Below are 20,099 nucleotides of genomic sequence, written 5' to 3'. Positions count from 1 at the left end.
CAGTTAATCAATCCAACGGCATGCATTCGATTGCAAGTTTCACATGGTCAGAGTGACCGGTCGACTTGTCCCTGTGGTACCTGAATGCCACATTGCCACCGCAATCAATAAATAATTTATCGTGATAACCAATCACTGACGAGTGGGTGCTCTATCAATCACTTCACGGCCTATTATCTTATCTGGCAACCCAACACAGGTGAAATAATGGCTTCGTGTACCTTGCATTCAGCTGGGATCGAAAGTCTGCGTGAGCAGCAGCACCAGGGCGTGCCCGCCCAGCAGACAAAAGAGGAGAGGAAAAGATGCCGTTCAAGCTTCTCCAGACGCATCGGGCTGCCGGGCAATGCCACCTCTTGCTGCTGCTGCTGCTGAATCTCGTTGCCGGCCTCCTGCTTCTGCCGTTCTCCCGCTCGGCCGCCGCACATAAGGTGGTCACCCACCTTCCAGGGTTCGATGGCCCTCTGCCCTTCTACCTCGAGACCGGGTAAGCGCGCATTGTAAGCTCAGTTCGATCCTCAAATGGGCGCAATCGATGCTCATAGCCGAAAAGAGATAATGCAGGTACGTGAGCGTGGAGGAGGAGACCGGCACGGAGCTCTTCTACTACTTCGTCGAGTCTGAGAGGAGCCCCGCCACGGACCCCGTGATCCTGTGGCTGACGGGCGGGCCCCGCTGCTCCGTCTTCAGCGCCCTCGCCTTCGAAATTGGTTAGTCCACCGGATTACTATATATACACGTAGAAGTTCAGATTTCTCGCATTAGTGCAGGCTTACGGTTACAGCTAGCGATATCTATCTGATCCAATCGTCACTTTGCACTTCGGGTCCTGTGAAGTTCGTGTTGGCGCCTTACAATGGCCGCTTGCCGCAATTGGTACATAACCCGTTGTCATGGACCAAGGTGGGATGTTCGTCCATGCCGATGAAGATGTCTCTCTTTCTTATTTTTCTTTCCAGTCTTAAGAATTTCCTGTAGGCCAAAACATACACTACTAATTAACTCTGAAAGTTTTACATGGCAAGCCATAATCGAATAGGATAATTACAGCAATATGTAAAAGCTGTAAATCAACTAGGCATAGTTAATTTTATAAAATATAAAAAGTAAAATACATCACTAGTTCACGAACTCGGAAAAAATGAACAATTTAGTCCACGAACTCGAAAAACGCACACTTAAACTTCTAAACTGGACCTACTGTGTCACTTTAGTCCAAAAAAAGTTCGCTGGGACTTAAACATGCCACGTGTCCGCCACATCGAACCATATAGAACCATGTGGTACCCATGATGTTCTTTTTTTTGTTTGTTTCCGCAGGATGGTGGTCATGTTGCCCCAGCGTAGCAGCCTGAAGAGTGTTTTGCCATGGTCCGACGGTGGCTGGACATTGAGCCTCTCTAACACCTAGAGCTGCAAATTTTTGACCCTCAGGGTACCCTTTGACCCTTCTTAGTTCAACCAAATAAACTAAAAATTTAAAATGACACAACTTTTTGAAAAACTAGTTCATTTGTTTGAACTAAGTAGGGTCAAAAGATACCCTGAGGGTCACCATGTTGCACCTCTACTAACGCCTCTGCTTGCATCGTTTTATTTTTCTAGTTAAGGCCTAATTCGGTTGCACCATTCCCGGCCAGTAATGGAGTGGATCGGAGGGAAATTGAAGGGGAGTGGTAGATTCGAACGGGGCCTAAGGCAGATAGTTCCCTATGTTTGCTTCTCTCAACGTGTAAATGTGAATTCAGAAATAATGTATCAAATCAACATTTTATATGGTCCACGCGGGTTGACGGTCCGTTCCAGTCGATTAGCACAAGAAGATCACCTACTGCGAAATTCTTCCGGATCGATGGGCACTCCGCTCATCTCCCCGGATTCCAGAGCCATTCCTCGCTGTTTCTGCATCTATAATCTATTGCCCTGCCTCCTCCTGCTTCTCCTGCCGCGGCTTCCGCTCTCGCGCTCGGCGGCGGTGGTCACCCATCTCCCCGGGTTCCATGGCCACCTGCCAGCAAGTTATTCAGAACGAACTTGTTTGCCGCGAAGAATCAGTACAGAGGGCACGAGAAGCATCTCGCACAAGGAAACTGAAGAGATGCTGGATCAGGATATAGACGAAGATATGGTAAAAGGAATGATGTTCTGTACAGTGGTCAATATGAATTCTTTTCTTTTCCAAAAAAAGTATTTAAACTGCAATTTATAGAATCTAGTGCACGTGCATGCAAATGGGCATTACACACGGCAGGACGCTGACTCTATATGCATCCATTATTGTACCATCAAAGGCATTTTCCCCTTCCACAAATTACAAGTTTCGGAAACTTCTATTGTATTCTACACCCAAAATTGAAGACGTGAAGCAACACTTGGGAGAGATCTCCCATAAGAAAACACGACTGAAGTGTCCATTACAAGTACGAACATTCTGCCCATATATAACTACTAGATATTACAACATACATCCAAAAGTGCCTTCACTCATCTTTTCACATTAACAGATCGTGTAGTTCATGCTAATCGTTGTTTTGGCATAATCCACAAAACGAGGTACACAAAAAAAAAGAATCCTACAATGTTGTCAGCGTTCAACTCCAAAAGATTAGCCAAAATCAGTTTTACCGCAACTAAAAGTCGAGCTTCATGTCTATATCAATCTCAGTCTGCTGAATCCTAAAATTAATTATCCCGAGCTTCTTTTGGAAGTATCTCCCGTCTCCATAACCGTAAAGGGGATAACCGGGCTGCAAATAACAAAATGATCAGCTCTGGCTAACTACAATAATATTAACTGATCAAACCATTCACAGAAGAACTAATTTCAAGGAAAAATGTGCGGTTACAGAACATACCTCGAGAGCTTCTTGAGAAAAATTTCAGAACCTCATCAATCAAAATTACCTAATATTTAGATAAATTACTCCATCAAGTAACGAGAAGTTTAACAAGTGCAAAAGGAACATATCGAGTGTTCAGTTCTTAACCAGCTAGCTACTGCTTAAACAAAATTTGTGCCAGGGCAAAATTCCTACATGTCCTCGCCATTTTTTAATATGCAAATATTAGGTTTACCAGAAATTCAATAACAATGGAAGTCAAGGTAGAAGAAAATACTAACAGGGAAGGATAGATAGAGAACAACTTTCCACTCAGCCAAAGATAATGGAGACACCTGCATAATTAAACCATGTTTTATCAAGATGTCCTTGGGAATTAGTATAAGCTATAAAGAACAAATGACCACATGACCAACTGCATAGTGTAGGTACATAGAAATGAAGATGGATGACTTACTGAGAAAAGAGCTGACAGGGGTTCCATATACAAGACTGACATGTGAAGAAGCATTGTCAGAATGATTGACCCAACAAGCCATAGGTTACTCCATGGGTGAATGACACTGATGAAAGGGAAGTGCAGAAAATGATTTCAGATTATGTAAACTCATTTATATATTAAGCATGTCCTACATCAAGCATACAGCCAAAGGTTACAAGCAGGACAAATGCCTCTGCGCCAGATATGAGTACAGATATTTTGCAGGTGCACAAGCTTTTCACAGCAGTACAAAATATCTCAGATGTTAAACTGGTGGTTACCAGCCTTACTGCCAAGTGCTGACCCCTCATAGGTTAAAAAATGCAGTTGCTTGCAGCTGCAGGGCCCACATTTGTTTGAAATGTATTGAATTTTGTCTATATTTTCACATTTGTCTCATGTATGCTTTAATATCTAGTTCACTGTCACATTTTCATAACTTCTTCAAAACAATGATACCTTCAAAAAAACAATAATACTTTTTCGCAAATCCATATTCATTTCTTAGAACAGGGCAAACTTTGTCTGCCCCATGATATTGTTTTTTAATAACCAATATAGTTTTCCCTGTTTCAGAGACACCTGTTATTATCATTAACAGAAATAAAGGGGGCCCAAACAAAAACAAGTAGCTGGCTTTGTCTCAATAGCAAATACTACTCCGTATTACATCACAAGATAACACCAACTATCAAGGAGGTATACTTCTGATATTATCGCACTGCAGTTATTCAAATAAGACAGGATACTACAGATTCTTCCACATATTTGAGGCTTTGTGCACATTAGAACAATTTTCTAGATGGATTTTGAATGGTTGATGGGAGAAAAAAGAATTGATGTTTGGGAATATGTAACAAGAGACAATGCACAGTTGAACATGTGCCACCTAAAATGGAGATTCGTAGATGTAACCCACTTAGATTATGCTGCAATATTTTAAAAAATGTTCCTAATTACATAGAAACACACATGGCTATTACAGGGGAAATTGGATTGTTAAGCAGGCTAAGCAGATATCTAAGATTACCTTCTGCACATGAAGAAAATAGATACAAGTGTTCATTTACAGGTCAATCGAGAGAGAAAGTTGCACACACAGAGAATCGAAAGCTCCAACCAAAGCAAAAGTTTTCTGTGCATTACTGCATTACAACTAGTACATGGTTGTATCGGTATTGTGTGCTAATAGTAAAAGACTTATGCTCAAAACGTTGAAAGAGATGAGGAATAAGGGCTCTTACAGGAGAGACTGATTTTCACTTAGGTTATTCAACGCATTAAACATCTCGACAACAACAAGAACAGTCATTGAAACTGTTGATGGATGACGATCCTCAAAGATGCTGCAAGAATATGAAGTTTGCCTGGTTGAACATGAATCAAAATTGACCTGCAATAGGAAAAGGAAGATATTCAGATGTCACAGAATCAGTAATGCTTCATAAGACCGCATTGAGAAACAAGATAAATAAGGGGAAAATAGACCATAAGGAACACTGTAAAGCAGGCATGTAGAGGGAGAGGAACAATACCAATCTATCAATGATGAGTTCAGTATACACAAACATAATGAATCAAGCTATACAAAATCGCAAATATGCAAGTGAGCAATGATTCAGTGGTAAGGAAGGGGTAAAAAGTACAAGCGATAACCAACCATCGCTGTGAGATCCAGAGGCAACGTACCATTGATAATTCAGATCAAAGTCTGATTTCTTTTAAAATCAAATAGATGGCCAATAGACCAGGAGGAACTAGTCAAATTCTACATGCTCAAATATGCGAACAAAATCTGCTTGGGAAGAAAGCCCACTTCTAACTGGCTCTGGCTGTGGGCCAGAACTTTTTTATATGCAAGTGTTTTTTCCTTTTATTCAGTACATCCAAACAACCATATAAATTGGAAGTTTAAAACTTCACTATCTGTCCATCCATCTAACCTGAGGCACAAGAGCAAGAATCTCTTTGTATAAGCAGATTTGAGTACGCTGGCAAAATATGATTATGGCCCATCCTGAACCAGTTTCAATGTTTCATAACTTTACAGTGCAGATCTGTTGGCGCACGCTATGATTAACCACAGTGCTAAATTAATCAATGCTAAGAAAATACTTCAGCGCAATCCTCTGAGTCCTCAAAAAAATCATCTTAAACCTACTTGAGTTCCAAGTTCCTATCAAATAGAAAGGGTTTTCCATTGTCTTCCATACAGTTTGTTTCAATATGAAAAAGTAACAGCAGAGTTCGCTGCTATTGTTTTCCTTCGACAAACAAATAACAAGGTTTCTTGGTAAGGCTCACTCAAGCATGTGTCACCAAGATCTCCCGGAAAATGCAACCCAATGAGATAAGCAAACAGTGCCAACAGCAGAAATATTTGATACCAACGCAACTGTACTACAGACTATAGGGATATCATGTCGAGTATAAACTTCTGTGGTTGATTGTAAGCCCTACAATCAGGTATAGGCATTATTGCAGTTCCAGAGTTCCCGGAAAACACCATAAGTAACAGTGCAAAAGTGGGAAAGAATTTCGAATTTCCAGCTTACCAATTCAGAGTATGGCAATCTAGGACCATTTTCAGAATAAACAAACCACCAAACAAACCCCGCTATAGTAGCAAGACCAACATAAGCTGCATTAGAAAAACTGTAAGAAACAAACAAAACATTTACGGAAGCAAAGCTAACAATAAGTAGATACAAGCAACAAGTGCATACCACCGATGACCAAATAACGGAAAAAGAGCCATCCACTGACCACAGCTTCGTTAACCTGCAATACAAATATGCAGTGTTAAAGAGCATTTCAATAGACTGGACAGACTAGAAAATATAAACCATAGCTACAACTTGAACTGACCTACCAAGCAATTCGTACTTTTTGACCAATACCTAGCAATAGTACTCATCAATGTATAACTCATGTTTTCAGATAGCATATAAGTCGTTGTGCAGTAATTAAAAGGAAATAAGTAAAGAGTTCTCATGGATGCAACAAGGAATCCAGTGTACACATGGAGCATAATATGCGCAAGCAAAAGTAACAGAAAGGGACTTCAGCCACTGCAACATCCAGTTAATAGCACTTGACAATATTCCTGTGCCAAAGGATTTTAAATCATGAAAAAATGAGGCTTTTGTAAGCCCTTTTTGCTATGGACTTGCTCTATTTCACAATTGGTAGAAGAGTTCAGAACTTCTAATACTCCAGAACAGCTACATAGTCAAGCTTGATAAATTACTGACTATACTAATACAGTCAACTGCTTAAGCCAAATTTAACTTAAGTTTACAGTAGTAATGGGGCGAAACTAAAATGCACGATGTTTTATACAAAAAGGTTAACAAGAAGCTATGAACATGAATTTTGACTAGCTATTTAACACTGTTAAGTACAAATACATGTATAGGCCTGTTAGCAAAGATTGGCCCATGTATAAGTTGTACATCCTTTCCAATAATGAATAAGATGGAAAGATCCTTCCCATCAGGTACATGACCATTTTTATATTACCTTACGAGGCTTAACTGTCATGATGTTGCCATCAGGCTTGTTAAAACCAATTGCAGTTGCAGGCAACCCATCAGTGACAAGGTTTACCCAGAGTAGCTGGACCTACAAAGAGATGGAATAGAGATGTGAACTGATTTTTCATCCAGTTATAAAATCTGCATGCTCCACAAATATGAATGTTATGGATGTCAAGAAATTTATGTTAGCAAGTACACGAAGCAAGGTAAACATGCCACATTATCTCATCTCAAGAAACATAGCAACTAAGAAAGAGTTTTGACTCACAGGTACAAGTGTGTCAGGCATTCCAAGCACTGCTGCCACAAAAATACAAACTACCTCCCCAATATTTGATGAAATCATGTACCGAATAAATTGCTTGGTGTTATTATATATGGCCCTTCCCTCTGCGACAGCCTATGAACAGATGATAATAAAAAGTTTAAGTGAACAGAAGAGCATAATAAGATCCAGTGGCCATGTCTTATTTGTATGTTATTCGATGAGGACACAATCTTACTGCGACAATTGTAGCAAAGTTGTCATCAGCCAATACCATGTCTGAAGCACTCTGAAATAGAAAGTAAACATAAGTGCATCAAATACAAGAAAGCCTGTAAAAGCAGCTAAAATGAATAGAATAATTTATGAAAGAAAAGAAAGCGCAAGACAATGCAATGTCCCTATTAACTTCCCATCCATAGTAGCAATACCTTTGCAACTGCAGTTCCTGATCCCATTGCTATTCCTATATCTGCTTTCTTCAGGGCAGGTGCATCATTGACACCATCACCCGTCATTGCAACCTTGCATGTGAAAGGAACATGGTATTGCATAAACTGAATTATTTCATGAAGAATGGCAAAAGTGAAGCATAAATTACCGTGATCAATTCCATGGCAATTAAATAAATCCATTTATCATATGACTAAAAAGTCTCAATAGAAACTTTGTCAACAGATGGAATTTGTGCATAAATGTACAGGCTTACCACTTCATTTTGTGATTGCAAGGCTTCAACAAGCATCTTTTTATGAGAAGGTTCCACTCTGCACCATCCAGTAAAACTTTTCAGGAACAGAAAGGCAGTCGAGAATGCAAAACTGGACAGTGGTGATTAGTTCATAGATTCATTGATGGATAAAAAAAATTCAACTTTTTGTCTGATTTATCACAAAGCCCAATTTTGTCACTTGCCACATAGGTAAGCATATATTATGTTCCATGCCATTAGGTGCTGATAGAGTGAAGAGATAATTACTACTCAAAACTGTGATGGTGAATGGCGTAGATGATCTATATCGGAAGTAACAAGGCACTCAATATGGGAACAAATTATCTAGTAGGAACTCCACTCCAACCAGAACTCCAACCTCAGTCATTGGATTAAATTACGACCACTTGTCACTAGAGCTAGCAAGATCCTAGTACAAGTGCACAGCATTATTTTTCTCCACTGAGCTCTGGTAGCCGCCAAACAATCAAGCATATAGACAGCAAGTACATCAGTAGTGAGCTGGGTGTCCCAATTCCTGAACACTGGATAAAAGCATTTTTCATACAGTAATGCTGCAGCATTTTGCATTATACTCCTTAAGTTCATGGAGCTGATTAAAAGAGAAACAGGGATATTGGCGTCATTACCCATTAGGGGGTAGCTACATCCTAAATTCTAGAAAGGTAATGACACTCAAATCACCTGGAAAACAGAACCATCCTTCGCAATGCATTTGCCCTTTCCAAGGGAGGAAGCCCTTCGAATTCTGATGCTGTATATGAATACCCAGTAAAGTCATCCAAATGCTCAAAAGCACCAATTTGCCGACACAGAGATTCTGCAGTGGACTAAAATAGCACAAGTTTATTTTCTCACCACTAGCATATAAGGTCTCCGAGCAAACAAACAAAAAATCAATATGCCCACCAACCTTGTTATCCCCAGTAACAACAATAACACGAATCCCTGCAGACATACAAGACTGGACAGCATCACAAACTTCTTCTCTTGGAGGGTCAAGCATCCCAACCTAAACCGGTAGCAAAAGAACTTATAGTCATTGATTATTATGTCACTACAATCTTAGTTGACATGAATTGGTCAATCAGACATAGAAGACTTCAAAAAGGACGTGTGAAACCAGGAGTGACAAAGCATACCAATCCTATAAATGTGAGATTTGTCTCATCTTCATAGGAAAGACTTTGTTGACCTTCTGGCATTCGTTTTAATGCTAATGCTAAGCACCTTAGGGTATCTTTTCCTGCAAAACTGAAGTATTTGAAGATCATTGAACATATTCAACTAAACGTTTGATTTCAAAAACAGGAGGGTGACGAGTATATCCAGAGAAAAACAACAGAATCACCCAACAGACGATATGTCAGTTCTATTGATAATGATCCAACAGTGGTGGGGTTTGGTCAGAATTACAAAGGTCCCATAATAGAAATATGTCAGTTCTATTGTTAAATCTGACTATGTGAATTGAATATTCCAATAACGCAGTCACATCCATCTAGAAGCATGCAACCTTGTGAACCTAAAAACAACATGAAAAGGCTAACCTTTGAAATCTAGCCTCCAGCTCATTACGTATGTCCATAGTCAATGGTACAGAAGAACCATCATGGTTGCACAATATATGTGTGCATCTAGCCATTACACTTTCAGGGGCACCCTTTGAAAACATGATCTCCTGTTGTTTTCGACTGCAAAGAACGCTCATCATTTTGCGATCTCGGGAGAAGTCTAAAACTGATATCTAAAGAATAAATCAGAAAATAACAAATCGTAAGAACTTTGGTACCATAAACTGAAGAAATAGAATCAAAATATAAGATAAATAAGTTAAATGAATCACGTTATACAGCATAGGAAAAATGATTTTCTTCCGCAGGCAATATCATCAAAGTTTGAGCAACATAACAGATAACATTTCATCTACGTGTCAACTGTAGTTTAACTAAATAGTGAATTAAGATAAGTAACTACGCATATTGAGTTTCATGCACCGAACCAGTTCACCCAAAAGCTCAAGCTGATGGGGAATGGAGGGCAATCCACTTATACTTCAACACCCACCCTCGTGCGTGGCTCCCTCTGGCCTAAACATGGACCGAAAGTGGGCTGCAATTTAATTGCGCCAGCCAGGTCTTGAACTCAAGACCTCTTGGCTCTGATACCATATTGAGTTTCAAGCACCAAACCAGTCTACCTAAAAGCTCAAGCTAATGGGGAAAGGAGGGCAATCCACTTAGACTTCAACAACGCAAATAGGTAAACACTGTTGAAGCCTTCCACTCTATGGGAGAACAGCTGCTGCTACCATAAGAACTATGAAAGTCCTTGCATAATTGCATAAAGTACCTGACATGTATTTTAGCAACTAAGAGTAATGCTACCTGATACAAGTCAGCTAGGTACAACGTGGAAAATGCTGAACAGTTCGAAAAATATTAAAGACACAATAGTGCAATGGCATCATAATCCACCAACCCTGTCAGAATGCCAATGCATATGTGATGCAATATCCAGTATGTATGCTAGCAGAACAATACTATGATTAAGGAAGTTCACTCACGAATGGACTAATGGACGTAGGGGGTGGGGGTGGGGAGTTAATGTAGCAATGTCAACATAGAGAAATATAACCTTTCTGAACTGATTTTCCCAATAATGATTGCAGTATGATGCACGCTCATGCTTGCTTAGCATGTTCAGGGCTGAAGGCATTGAATCAAAACCAGGAAGTCCGACCTAAAAGTTTTTAATAAAAAAATGAATATTAGATTGAGAATGATCCCATAAAATCAATAAAAAAAAGCATTGATAGGCCAATTCCATAACTAACCACTGACCTTCTCCACCAGCACACGCAAAGCAACTTCAGTGGACTCTCCAATTTTCTCATAACTTTTTTTATCAGGGTTGTACTGTAATGTTGACTCGTTGCAAAGAGCTGAGCACATGGCTATATGAAGGAGACATGGGGATTGAGGAGGAAACTCCAGCTGCAACAGATGAAAGTCCTCTCAAAAGTTAGTTCCTAAAGCCAAATGGCACATGTATTAATGTTTGCCTAAGGGGCATCATGGGTCACTTGATGAATAACCCAAAGGATTTCACAGGTCGCATAATAACTGAAACAGCTGGTTGCAGAATTGATCCATCTACAACGACCTAACACTTTCCTTGCTGGTTAGAGGTGTCGTGGTACATCTGTGTCAAAAGCCGTGTACCTCTAGAAGGTCGTGTGCCTATGTCTACTGTTCCTATGTAATGCACTGACATAATCTGTTGTTCTACTCTAATGCAAGACATTCCCTGGTAGAGCTGACATTAGCTGAGTAATGGCTGCAAGACTAGTCTTGATCAGGGGTAATGGGTCATTGGGTTGTAAACAGTTGGTATCATCTAGAAAATGTGTTCTTAAACTGCATTCAAGAAAGTATAACTTTCAGTTGTTACACACATGAAAATACAGGGTTCAGGCTGATGCATTATAAAGATCCCCAAATTAATGACAGCTGGGAAGTACATCATTACACCTGCAATTCACCGGCGTCATATATGAACCCATCTGGAGCAAATGTTGTTCCACTAATAGAGTACTCATCAGTTATTGGTCTCTGGTGCACAGACCGCACAACGCATACCTGGGATATTATTAAAAGCACTTATTAGTTATGTGGTGAACATAATATATTGACCAAGTGTAACAGACTTTAATCTTAAAGGTCATATTATATTATCCCACTGCAATTATGCATGCAAAAAGGAAAAAAGGAAAATAAAAGAGCAACCTAAAAGATAAATAAAGCTGTAAACTGAAATATTCACCTTGGATACAGACATCATGTTTGTCGTAAGAGTACCAGTTTTATCACTGCAAATGACTGTAGTGCATCCTAATGTCTCTACAGAGGGCAGAGACCTGACAATGGCATTCAAACGAGCCATTCTCTTGGTACCAAGAGCTAAGCACCTAGAAGCAAAAAGGGATCAATGGCACGTTATATTCACTTCAAGAAGGAACTAAGATAAACCACTATATTTCAATATAAAATGAACAAGAAACTTCAAACATCCGGATGGAGGATAGGATTGGTGATGCACAGTATCATGTTTCTAGGTTCTTGACCAGTCATGACAGAGACAAATGCATGCAACCGATTCTCTCCCTCATTTCACAATGGGTCAGTCGAGTAAAAATGACGAATCTTGTGGCACACTGTAGAAACTGTTCACAACATACGTGAGGAAGCGAAGTTTGGTGACTGGTTAACAGAGCTATGGAAAAGTTAACTTGTTCTGTGGATATGAATAAACGCCAATCCTTAGCTACTTCACAATTGTTTAAACATGATTCCAAAACATGTCATACACTCTTTCAAGCTTCCAAATGATCAAACTTTACCATTTAATATGACTTCATTCCCTGCTTTATTAAAAGCTACTCCCTCCGATCCTAAATTCTTGTCGTTGTTTTAGTACAAATTTGAACTAAAACAACGACAAGAATTTAGGATCGGAGGGAGTAACTGATTAAGAGAAGAACTATAATATAAAAAGAACAGGTAAATCCGGAACTATTAAGTGTACCCTTACATTAACAGATTCAAATTAGATATTTTTTGTTCATACATCAACAGTATCACACATGAAATTTTATTTGGCACTACTGAAAACCTATATAGTGTTTGTAAGGAAACTCACGTTGTTACCACAGCTGGGAGACCTTCTGGAATGGCTGCAACAGCAAGGGCAACAGCTACCTATCAAAAGTTAGATGTAATACTTAATAATAGTTAAATGCAAGCAGTATAACTAATTAACTATACAAGGGTAGGAAGTAGCAAAATCAGCTACTCCCTTCAGTTGTAGGTACATGTCATTCTAACTTTGGGTATATGAAGTAAGGTGTAATATAAAATAGCCTTGGTGCACTTCATTATTCACTAACTTTGTCATTTTTTCTCGAGAGGAAGCTGCATTTACTGACGAGAACGCATACATTTGTTAAGCAAGGGTATAACTATAACATGAATGGCACCACTACTAGGTCATGCAGATGCAGTCTATCAAATTCTGCACTGTGACTTAAGACTCAACAAGACAACAACCAGATTTCTGCTGCTTGTAGAAATAAGAGAATATGTGGCAGACTGGTGGTCAACCTACAATGAACAAAATGCTAAGAAATGTATGCTCAAATAGAACAGAAATAGTGATATATACCTTAAAATAATGAATGGCTCCCCTAAGAAAGCCACCATGAGAAGGATCTCGGAAATGGCCAATATTTACAACCCAAACAAGAATACAGATCCCTGCTATGACCTGAAAAGAAAAGGCATAATCTGATAAGCCTTAAAAAATATTTGAACTTCAAAATGATGATCCCTGAAAATTAGTGATCCGCAGTCAACACAACTTTATTCCATTCATTTTCCGTGCCATTTTAAAGTTTACCTGACGACCACATTTAATATTTTTCATAAAATACACTTGAGACAACTTATGTTGAAAGCTTGCACTGATTAACTAGAATCACCTGACTGTCTGATTAACATCATGCTCACATCTAGCGATCAAACATACATCATGCCATGAAACTGCAACCCTAGGTACATGTGACTTGAGTATATTTTACATATGTAAATCTTACAGCTTGGAAAAACATGACTGCCAATAAAGGGCATGTGAATTAATTAATAAGAGATGGATCAAACCGTAGAGTACAGAATGGGAAAAGTACCTAAAGTCGGGAGCAAAATAAAACAAATAACATTGCTGATTACAGATGTACTCCCTCCGTCCCATATTAAGTGTCACGATTTTTTCTAAATACGCATGTACCTATACACTAAAATCTGTCAAGATACATCCGTATTTAGACAAATTTGCGACACTTAATATGGGACGGAGGTAGTATTACCAGAAAAATGTAAATAGATCTACTAAGCAACTATGGCTCTTGAGCAAAGTAAACTAGATTCAGTTTTGGTTATCTTTCATTGTGGAATCTTCATAAGGCTATCTTTTTATTAATGTTTCCATAAATTTGCTTCAGTTGTAATTTTCAGGTAATACCGCTCTATTTTCTATACTTGTTGAAAAAACCATGGCCAGCCACCTTTGCCAGAAAAGTGCCAAATTCATCCAGTTTTTTCTTCAGTGGAGTTGCTTCCTGAAAGTGTGGGAATATTGTCAGAAGTAGAATCGTCACTATATAAAGCATCACGGTGAGGTCAATGTGACAACATATAAGTTGAATGAACTTTCTTTTATTTTGACAGGATAAGTTGAATGAATTGAATCATCATCATTCAATGTTCTCATAACATATAAATGAGAGGGAAATTGAATGCTTACATCCTCTGTTCTCAGCATTGCATCACGTATACTTCCCATTGCAGTGTTAGAACCAACACCAATAACAACAGCTCTTGCTCTACCAGCTACAACAACAGTACCCTGGGAAGCAAAGACAGCAGACAGCATGTAAAGCTAAGAAGAACCAACTGGGGGGTGGCTGCAATGAGCAAATATCAAGATGAGAATGTGTTCATCCAGATGTGTTCTCAAAAATGACAGGGATTTGAATTTGAGCAGTTCAAGACTATAACAATATAAAAATGATTGTAACTACCAAAATAACTGAACTGAGTGGCATAGTCAGTTTACTATACACCTACCGAGAAAAGAATGTTTGTTTTGTCTTGGTAGACAGCATTCATTGCTGAAGTTGAATCAAGTTCTTTAGCCACTGAACAGCTTTCCCCTAGGATAAGCCACAAAATAAACAAACGATTTAGAAACACTACTATTAGAACTGTTGATGGATTATAGCATGCACCTAACACAGTGTTTCTAGTGAAAGCTACATTGCCAGATCGATGCATGAATGAAAAAAAAGGAACCAGTGGCACGACGAACTATTAAACTTCAGGGTTCATATTGGGATGAATAAGAGGATGGCACAGGAAAACAAAAAGAATACCTGTCAGAATTGCCTGGTCAACACGCAGTTGATGACTTAGCATTTCGACCATTCTCATGTCAGCTGGAACTTTGCAACCAACTATCCATTAAAAACAAGAGGTAACCAAGTTACATCAGGAACACACTCGGCATGTATTCAATGGAAATCATTTAAATGGCATCGGACAGTACCTCCCACTTCTACAATATCTCCAGGGACAAGTTCTGTTGCTGGAAGTATAGAAAAGCAACCTACCAAATTGAAGATTGACAAGTGTCTCAATCATATAAATAACTATGATTAAAAAACCATTAGTAATATTTTGAAGATATATCAATCACAAATATCAAGATAAACACTTCATTTTCACTAATCATCAAACACAAGAAGAACCTTCGTCCCAGTGGAAGCTGATAAAAGTACTTCAGCAAGGAAGTATGATGTAAGTAAATATTGTTGCTCTTAGTCAAAACATTTTTTTTTTCAACTTACAGCCCTCCAAAACGATTTGATAAAAAAAAACTACAAATGCAGCCCAATTCCTACTGTACTAGACATATGGGGGCAAAAATCAACAGGAACTAAGGTTTGCACAAGAATCTGCTTTTTTAGCATGATGCTTCCATAATACTACATAATATAAGTCGGCAATGCACCAGAGGCATCAGCATTTGCAGGGAATTTTGATTCATATCCAAAAGTGGACATTGCACACAAACTTACCTGCTGTGTCGATGACATGTGTCACAACAAGTGGATTCTGTTGAACTTGATTCATTTATTTCAAGTGGAATGGTTAAAAAAACCATATTTTGGATTTCAAAACTAAAGAGTAGATGCAAATCATAGTCATAAGTTAGCAGAAGTTCAGTCAGAAGGGTGTGAATAAATAACTGTGTGAACATGTGCTAAACACAATCGAAATGCAACAATCATTTCAAAACGTTTCTTACCGTTGCGCAACACTGTTGCAACATCAGCTTGATATGCTCGCAACTCCTATAGATTTTTGTATAAAAGAGTCAGTAATAGTATGGCCATTGCAATCCAATTGTAGTTGCATAATGTAAGATAACGATAACTAACTAGCATAAGATAAGAGAAAAACGATGATTGGGACCAAAATCAGCATTCTGAATAACTATTGCTCCAAAATAATAATAATAATAATAATAATAATAATAATAATAATAATAATAAATAGGTGTTTGCAGGGGAAAAGGGAAACAAAGAAAATAAGGTAGTAAGATTCAAGCCACACACATAATTTCACAACATGTGCAAAAAATAACCATATCATACAGAAAGAAACCAGATATGCAGAACTAAAAACAACATTATAGCCTTAGATATAAGAACCTCGAGAGCTTTTTCAGCATTTGTTTCTGTGATCACACCAACTGCTGCATTTGCTGCTAGTATCATAAATATGACCTATACAATCAAAATAAAAGCCACCTTTTTAGTTAATGCCGGCATGTGGCAGAGATCATTCTCCACACATAGGATATATCCACCAAACTGGATCAACTTACAGATGGTTCCAAAAATGCTGTTAATCCAGTTTCACCATTCAGTCGAGCTAAAAGGAAGGACACTACGGCAGCTGCTATCAATATTTTGACAAGTAAATCATCAAACTGCTTCAAAACTAACTTCCAGAAGGGGGTACCTGGGTCAGAAACTTCATGTTAACATATGAATGATGAAGGGTACACAAATCCAAATTTCTTTCTTTACTGATTTTCCTTTCTTGAAATCCCTATCTGTTCGTTTTGATTTTAAATTTGGGGAACGTATCAGGTGAAAACCTCTATTCAGTGAAAATTTCCGATCCTAGCCACTAGATCTTAAATAAACGGATCAGATAAAAGGTGGAACCTCTAATCACTTAAACACATTTTATGGAGGAAAAAAAAATAGAGAATCCCACCTTGTGAGGTTTTTCCTAAAATGCATTTAAGTGATTCAAGGTCCCACTTTGATCTGACCCGTTTATTTGAGATCTAATGGTTAGGTTTGAAAGTTTTCACTGAATATAGGTTTTCACCTGATACGTCACCATAAATTTGTTGTAAATTCCTCCAGAAACAGAACGTATTGGTCCTTATAAATTTCAAATAACCTAACTCTGTAACTGGAGGCGAAGAGAAGGACAAAGGCCCAATACTATAGAATAGTTTTTTGCTCGTCCAAACTAGGTGTTTTTCTAACACATTATATGCAAAGCAAGCTATTATAAAGGGTAGTAGTATACTGCTACATGTGTATTAGGGTTATTTTTCGTATCTGTGGTTAAGAAACAACCCAAGTGTATGCATTAGAAGAGCCCAAAGGGTGCACATATAGGGCAAGCACAACAAGGACAAAATCCTAGACTAAGACTACAATACTGCAAATACCCCTAAACATTGTACTATTATACTACTACCCCAACATTTTCCGACTACCTTAAAAAAATCATTTTCAGATGAGAATTACCAAACAGTACAGCTTACGCATCTCAGTGACCTCTCCTTTTCATAATACAAGACCAATGTCTGGATATTAATGTTTCACAATGTAAGTACGCTGAAGAAATCAAGCATATAATTAACAATTTTTTGCTCTCTACCCATATTTAAATTCTAAAGAAGAGGCTGAGTAACTGTAGCATGCCACTAATAGGGTATTTGGGGCCCAACATCGTTAACTATTTCGTAGTTTCAATGCGCACTTGGTGCTTATCCACGGTGCACATAGACTTATATTCAGAGAGAGTAGATGATAATAAAACATAGCACCGAAGGCTAAATGGAAGCAGCTTATATGGTTTATGTAGTGTGTTGACTCTACAATTGTGCAGTAAGCAATCAGAGATAATGCCAAAATTGTTAAATGACAATATTTACACATTTTATTTTATTTTATTTTATTTTATGTTATTTTATTACAGAGAAGTTCATTGACCATCTGTGTTCCTATGATTAAAAAAGGAAACACCAATATTTTCTGATGGAGAACACTTTACAAAAAGGTATATACGGGTAGTATGAAATGTATTGCGCGCATAAAATAAATGCGGTTAAGAGTTGATAACTTACTTTCTTCTTGGGGTAACACTGAAGATAATCCATGCATGAAAACAATGTACACAAATCAGTTAGAGGATACAAAATGATAAGAATAATCAAAATGGGTGTACAACGCGATGCAAAATTAGATGAAAACAGGAATATGTCTGCCCTCAAGATTGTACAGGTGGTCTTGAAGCTTTCAAGTTTTACTTAGAAATAGCAGGGGTCTGAATTACAACTAAGCTGTATCAATTTAGTAAACTTGCCAATGGACATAGAATTCGGACTCACGCCATGGTGTTGCCCCTTAAAGTAACTTCCCAATTTCATTCAGGCATTGGAGAAGTTAACACATGTGAGTTGTTCTCCCTTACAGTGACTTTCCAATCAAAACGAATAGGACAGCAGGAAATTCCTCACCATTTTTGCCGTAAAGCATCGCATGCTGCTCCACCTGCCCACACAAGCCAAAAACACCAAGTCAGTTCAACCCAATCCACCCCCTTCAAAGTACCCGGATAAAAATCCACAACCCAAATGGCTCCGAAGCAGCACCTGCGAGTCGGAGAGGCCCTTAGTTCGATCCACGCCGAACGCTTCGAGCACCTGCGAGGACGGGGGGCGACCAGATCCGTGAGAGGCGGCGGCGGCAGCAGCGAAGGGGATCAAGCGAAAACGCGAGGGGATTTGACGTCTCAACGGTGCCTTACCTCCGCTACAGATTTTGCGTAGGCGTCCTCCATGGTAGACCAGCGCCGACGAGCGAGGGGGAGCGGAAGCTTGGGGACGGAGGGGGCGAGGCGGGGAGGACTGGACTGATCACGGTGGTGCGGCTAACGGAGAAGTGGCCGGATTTCTCACTTTGGGTTTTGGCTTTGGACTTTGGTGTTTCTGGCAACGGTGGGATTTGCTAATAGGAGGACAGGTGGCCGTAGGATCGGCTGCAGGTGGTCCGGCTCGACCGCAGGCACATGGCCCACAGGGAAGTGAAGTGCGACACAAGTGATGCACGCTTTAGCTTTGCTTTGCTTCCTGGCCAAGGAGGCAAAATTATTGTTGGCCGTGTTTTTCGTGCAAGCATTTCCGGACGTGCTTCTTAATTTTATGTGTAAACAGAAAAATGTTTTTTAAAGGGCTAGAAGTATCAAAAACTGAAGCAGAAACCCAAACAAATTGGGTCCTAGCATTATCATTGTGTAACATTGAACTAGAACTGAAAATGGCAATTGGTGGTGAAGCGAAGGAATGGTTCGTGTGATAGTCATTCCAAGTTATTTCAGCTCATTATGATATCTATTAGTATCTATTAAATTACAAACGGTAGCGGTGGGCGGAATGTGTTTTCATCGAAATAACCACCGCTGCCACCGAGCCCGCCTAATCCGAACCCAACAAACCTGTTGGTGTGCGCCCGTCCGTCCCGATCGATAAAAAAAAACCTGTCTGTTTCCCCATCTAATCGGTATGATCTGGACCAATGAACCTGTGCGCCTGCACCTGTCCGACCCGATCGCTAAAAAACCCGTCTGTTTCCCCATCTAAGATCGAGATCCATGGTGGGCTTGCCCCTGCCTCAGCCAAGTAGGCCCAGCAACCGTTATGTTCAATCACCGAAGAGTTGGAGATAAGCTCTATGGATCTCAATGCGTGCCTTCGATCGATCATTGCCCAAATTCCCAATTAGAGAATACAGAATAGGAGACCAAATCCTACGTAGCTAGGAAGTCCTAATCCAACTTAACTAGCTAAGGAGTCCGAATCATGACCTTTAAATCCACACATGGTGGGTGAAGGCACACGGCAGTCCAACAATTTCAACTCCAATCCACAAGGTCGCCTGCCGATCACATATAACTTGCTTCATTCTAGAAAAACTATCAGAAATCCGCCTGCCTGTGTGCGACATTCCGGACGTCTTGCCGGAACTTCGTCAATTCGAGCTCCACCCAAGATACAAGATTAGTTTCTCAAAAGGGATTTCTTGAGCGAGCGAACTGCAATTCTACAACGCCTGAATCGCACATAAGTTTGTCAATCCATAGCAACGCACGGGCATTCCACTAGTGTATGTAACATGTCTAATAGTTTGAGGGAAAAAGGTACTACCAAATATTACATGTGCAATGTGTGAAAAAAACAAGTATGATGCTTAAAATTATTCTATAAGTGTTGGGCTTTTGTTGTTTTGCTTTTCATGGCCAAAAGGCCATTCCCT

General features: G+C 39.3%; 2 protein-coding genes across 3 annotated transcripts; one reads left to right on the top strand and one right to left on the bottom strand.

Moving 5' to 3' along the window:
- The first annotated feature begins 91 nt into the window (after positions 1-91).
- LOC106865739 (serine carboxypeptidase-like 18) lies at positions 92-2,571 on the top strand. Its single transcript, XM_014896442.2, has 3 exons — positions 92-487; positions 565-710; positions 1,321-2,571. The coding sequence occupies exons 1-3, from the start codon at positions 306-308 to the stop codon at positions 1,353-1,355; spliced, it is 363 nt and encodes a 120-aa protein (XP_014751928.1). The 5' UTR covers positions 92-305; the 3' UTR covers positions 1,356-2,571.
- LOC100844515 (calcium-transporting ATPase 3, endoplasmic reticulum-type) lies at positions 2,394-18,760 on the bottom strand. Of its 2 annotated transcripts, none has more exons than XM_010232176.3 (34): positions 18,595-18,760; positions 18,440-18,490; positions 18,305-18,338; positions 17,912-17,929; positions 16,364-16,500; positions 16,188-16,262; positions 15,782-15,827; positions 15,020-15,079; positions 14,847-14,927; positions 14,542-14,627; positions 14,219-14,320; positions 13,980-14,033; positions 13,082-13,183; positions 12,560-12,618; positions 11,684-11,828; positions 11,392-11,499; positions 10,702-10,854; positions 10,425-10,600; positions 9,409-9,552; positions 9,001-9,112; positions 8,772-8,870; positions 8,543-8,688; positions 7,835-7,892; positions 7,557-7,649; positions 7,364-7,414; positions 7,129-7,260; positions 6,844-6,945; positions 6,048-6,102; positions 5,877-5,962; positions 4,566-4,714; positions 3,298-3,403; positions 3,122-3,175; positions 2,856-2,904; positions 2,394-2,747 (listed from the first exon to the last, which is right to left on the bottom strand). In XM_010232176.3, the coding sequence occupies exons 1-34, from the start codon at positions 18,625-18,627 to the stop codon at positions 2,683-2,685; spliced, it is 3,021 nt and encodes a 1,006-aa protein (XP_010230478.1). In that variant the 5' UTR covers positions 18,628-18,760; the 3' UTR covers positions 2,394-2,682. The 2 variants fall into 2 exon arrangements, with proteins under 2 accessions (XP_010230478.1, XP_003560240.1); XM_003560192.4 differs by having other exon boundaries at positions 9,409-9,605; positions 10,496-10,600; positions 18,595-18,759.
- Positions 18,761-20,099: the final 1,339 nt, after the last annotated feature.

This window comes from Brachypodium distachyon, chromosome 1, assembly GCF_000005505.3.
Source record: "Brachypodium distachyon strain Bd21 chromosome 1, Brachypodium_distachyon_v3.0, whole genome shotgun sequence".
NCBI classification, from domain to species: domain Eukaryota; kingdom Viridiplantae; phylum Streptophyta; class Magnoliopsida; order Poales; family Poaceae; genus Brachypodium; species Brachypodium distachyon.
This window is presented reverse-complemented; position numbering and strand designations above follow the sequence as displayed.

Coding starts and splice junctions, on each gene's coding strand:
- LOC106865739 (XM_014896442.2), top strand. CDS start 306: ATGCCGTTCAAGCTTCTCCAGACGCATCGGGCTGCCGGGCAATGCCAC. Junction 488..564: donor CCCTTCTACCTCGAGACCGG/GTAAGCGCGCAT, acceptor GAGATAATGCAG/GTACGTGAGCGTGGAGGAGG. Junction 711..1,320: donor CGCCCTCGCCTTCGAAATTG/GTTAGTCCACCG, acceptor TTGTTTCCGCAG/GATGGTGGTCATGTTGCCCC.
- LOC100844515 (XM_010232176.3), bottom strand. CDS start 18,627: ATGGAGGACGCCTACGCAAAATCTGTAGCGGAG. Junction 11,829..12,559: donor CTCCCAGCTGTGGTAACAAC/GTGAGTTTCCTT, acceptor TTTTGCTTCTAG/GTGCTTAGCTCTTGGTACCA. Junction 3,176..3,297: donor CCCTGTCAGCTCTTTTCTCA/GTAAGTCATCCA, acceptor TTAATTATGCAG/GTGTCTCCATTATCTTTGGC.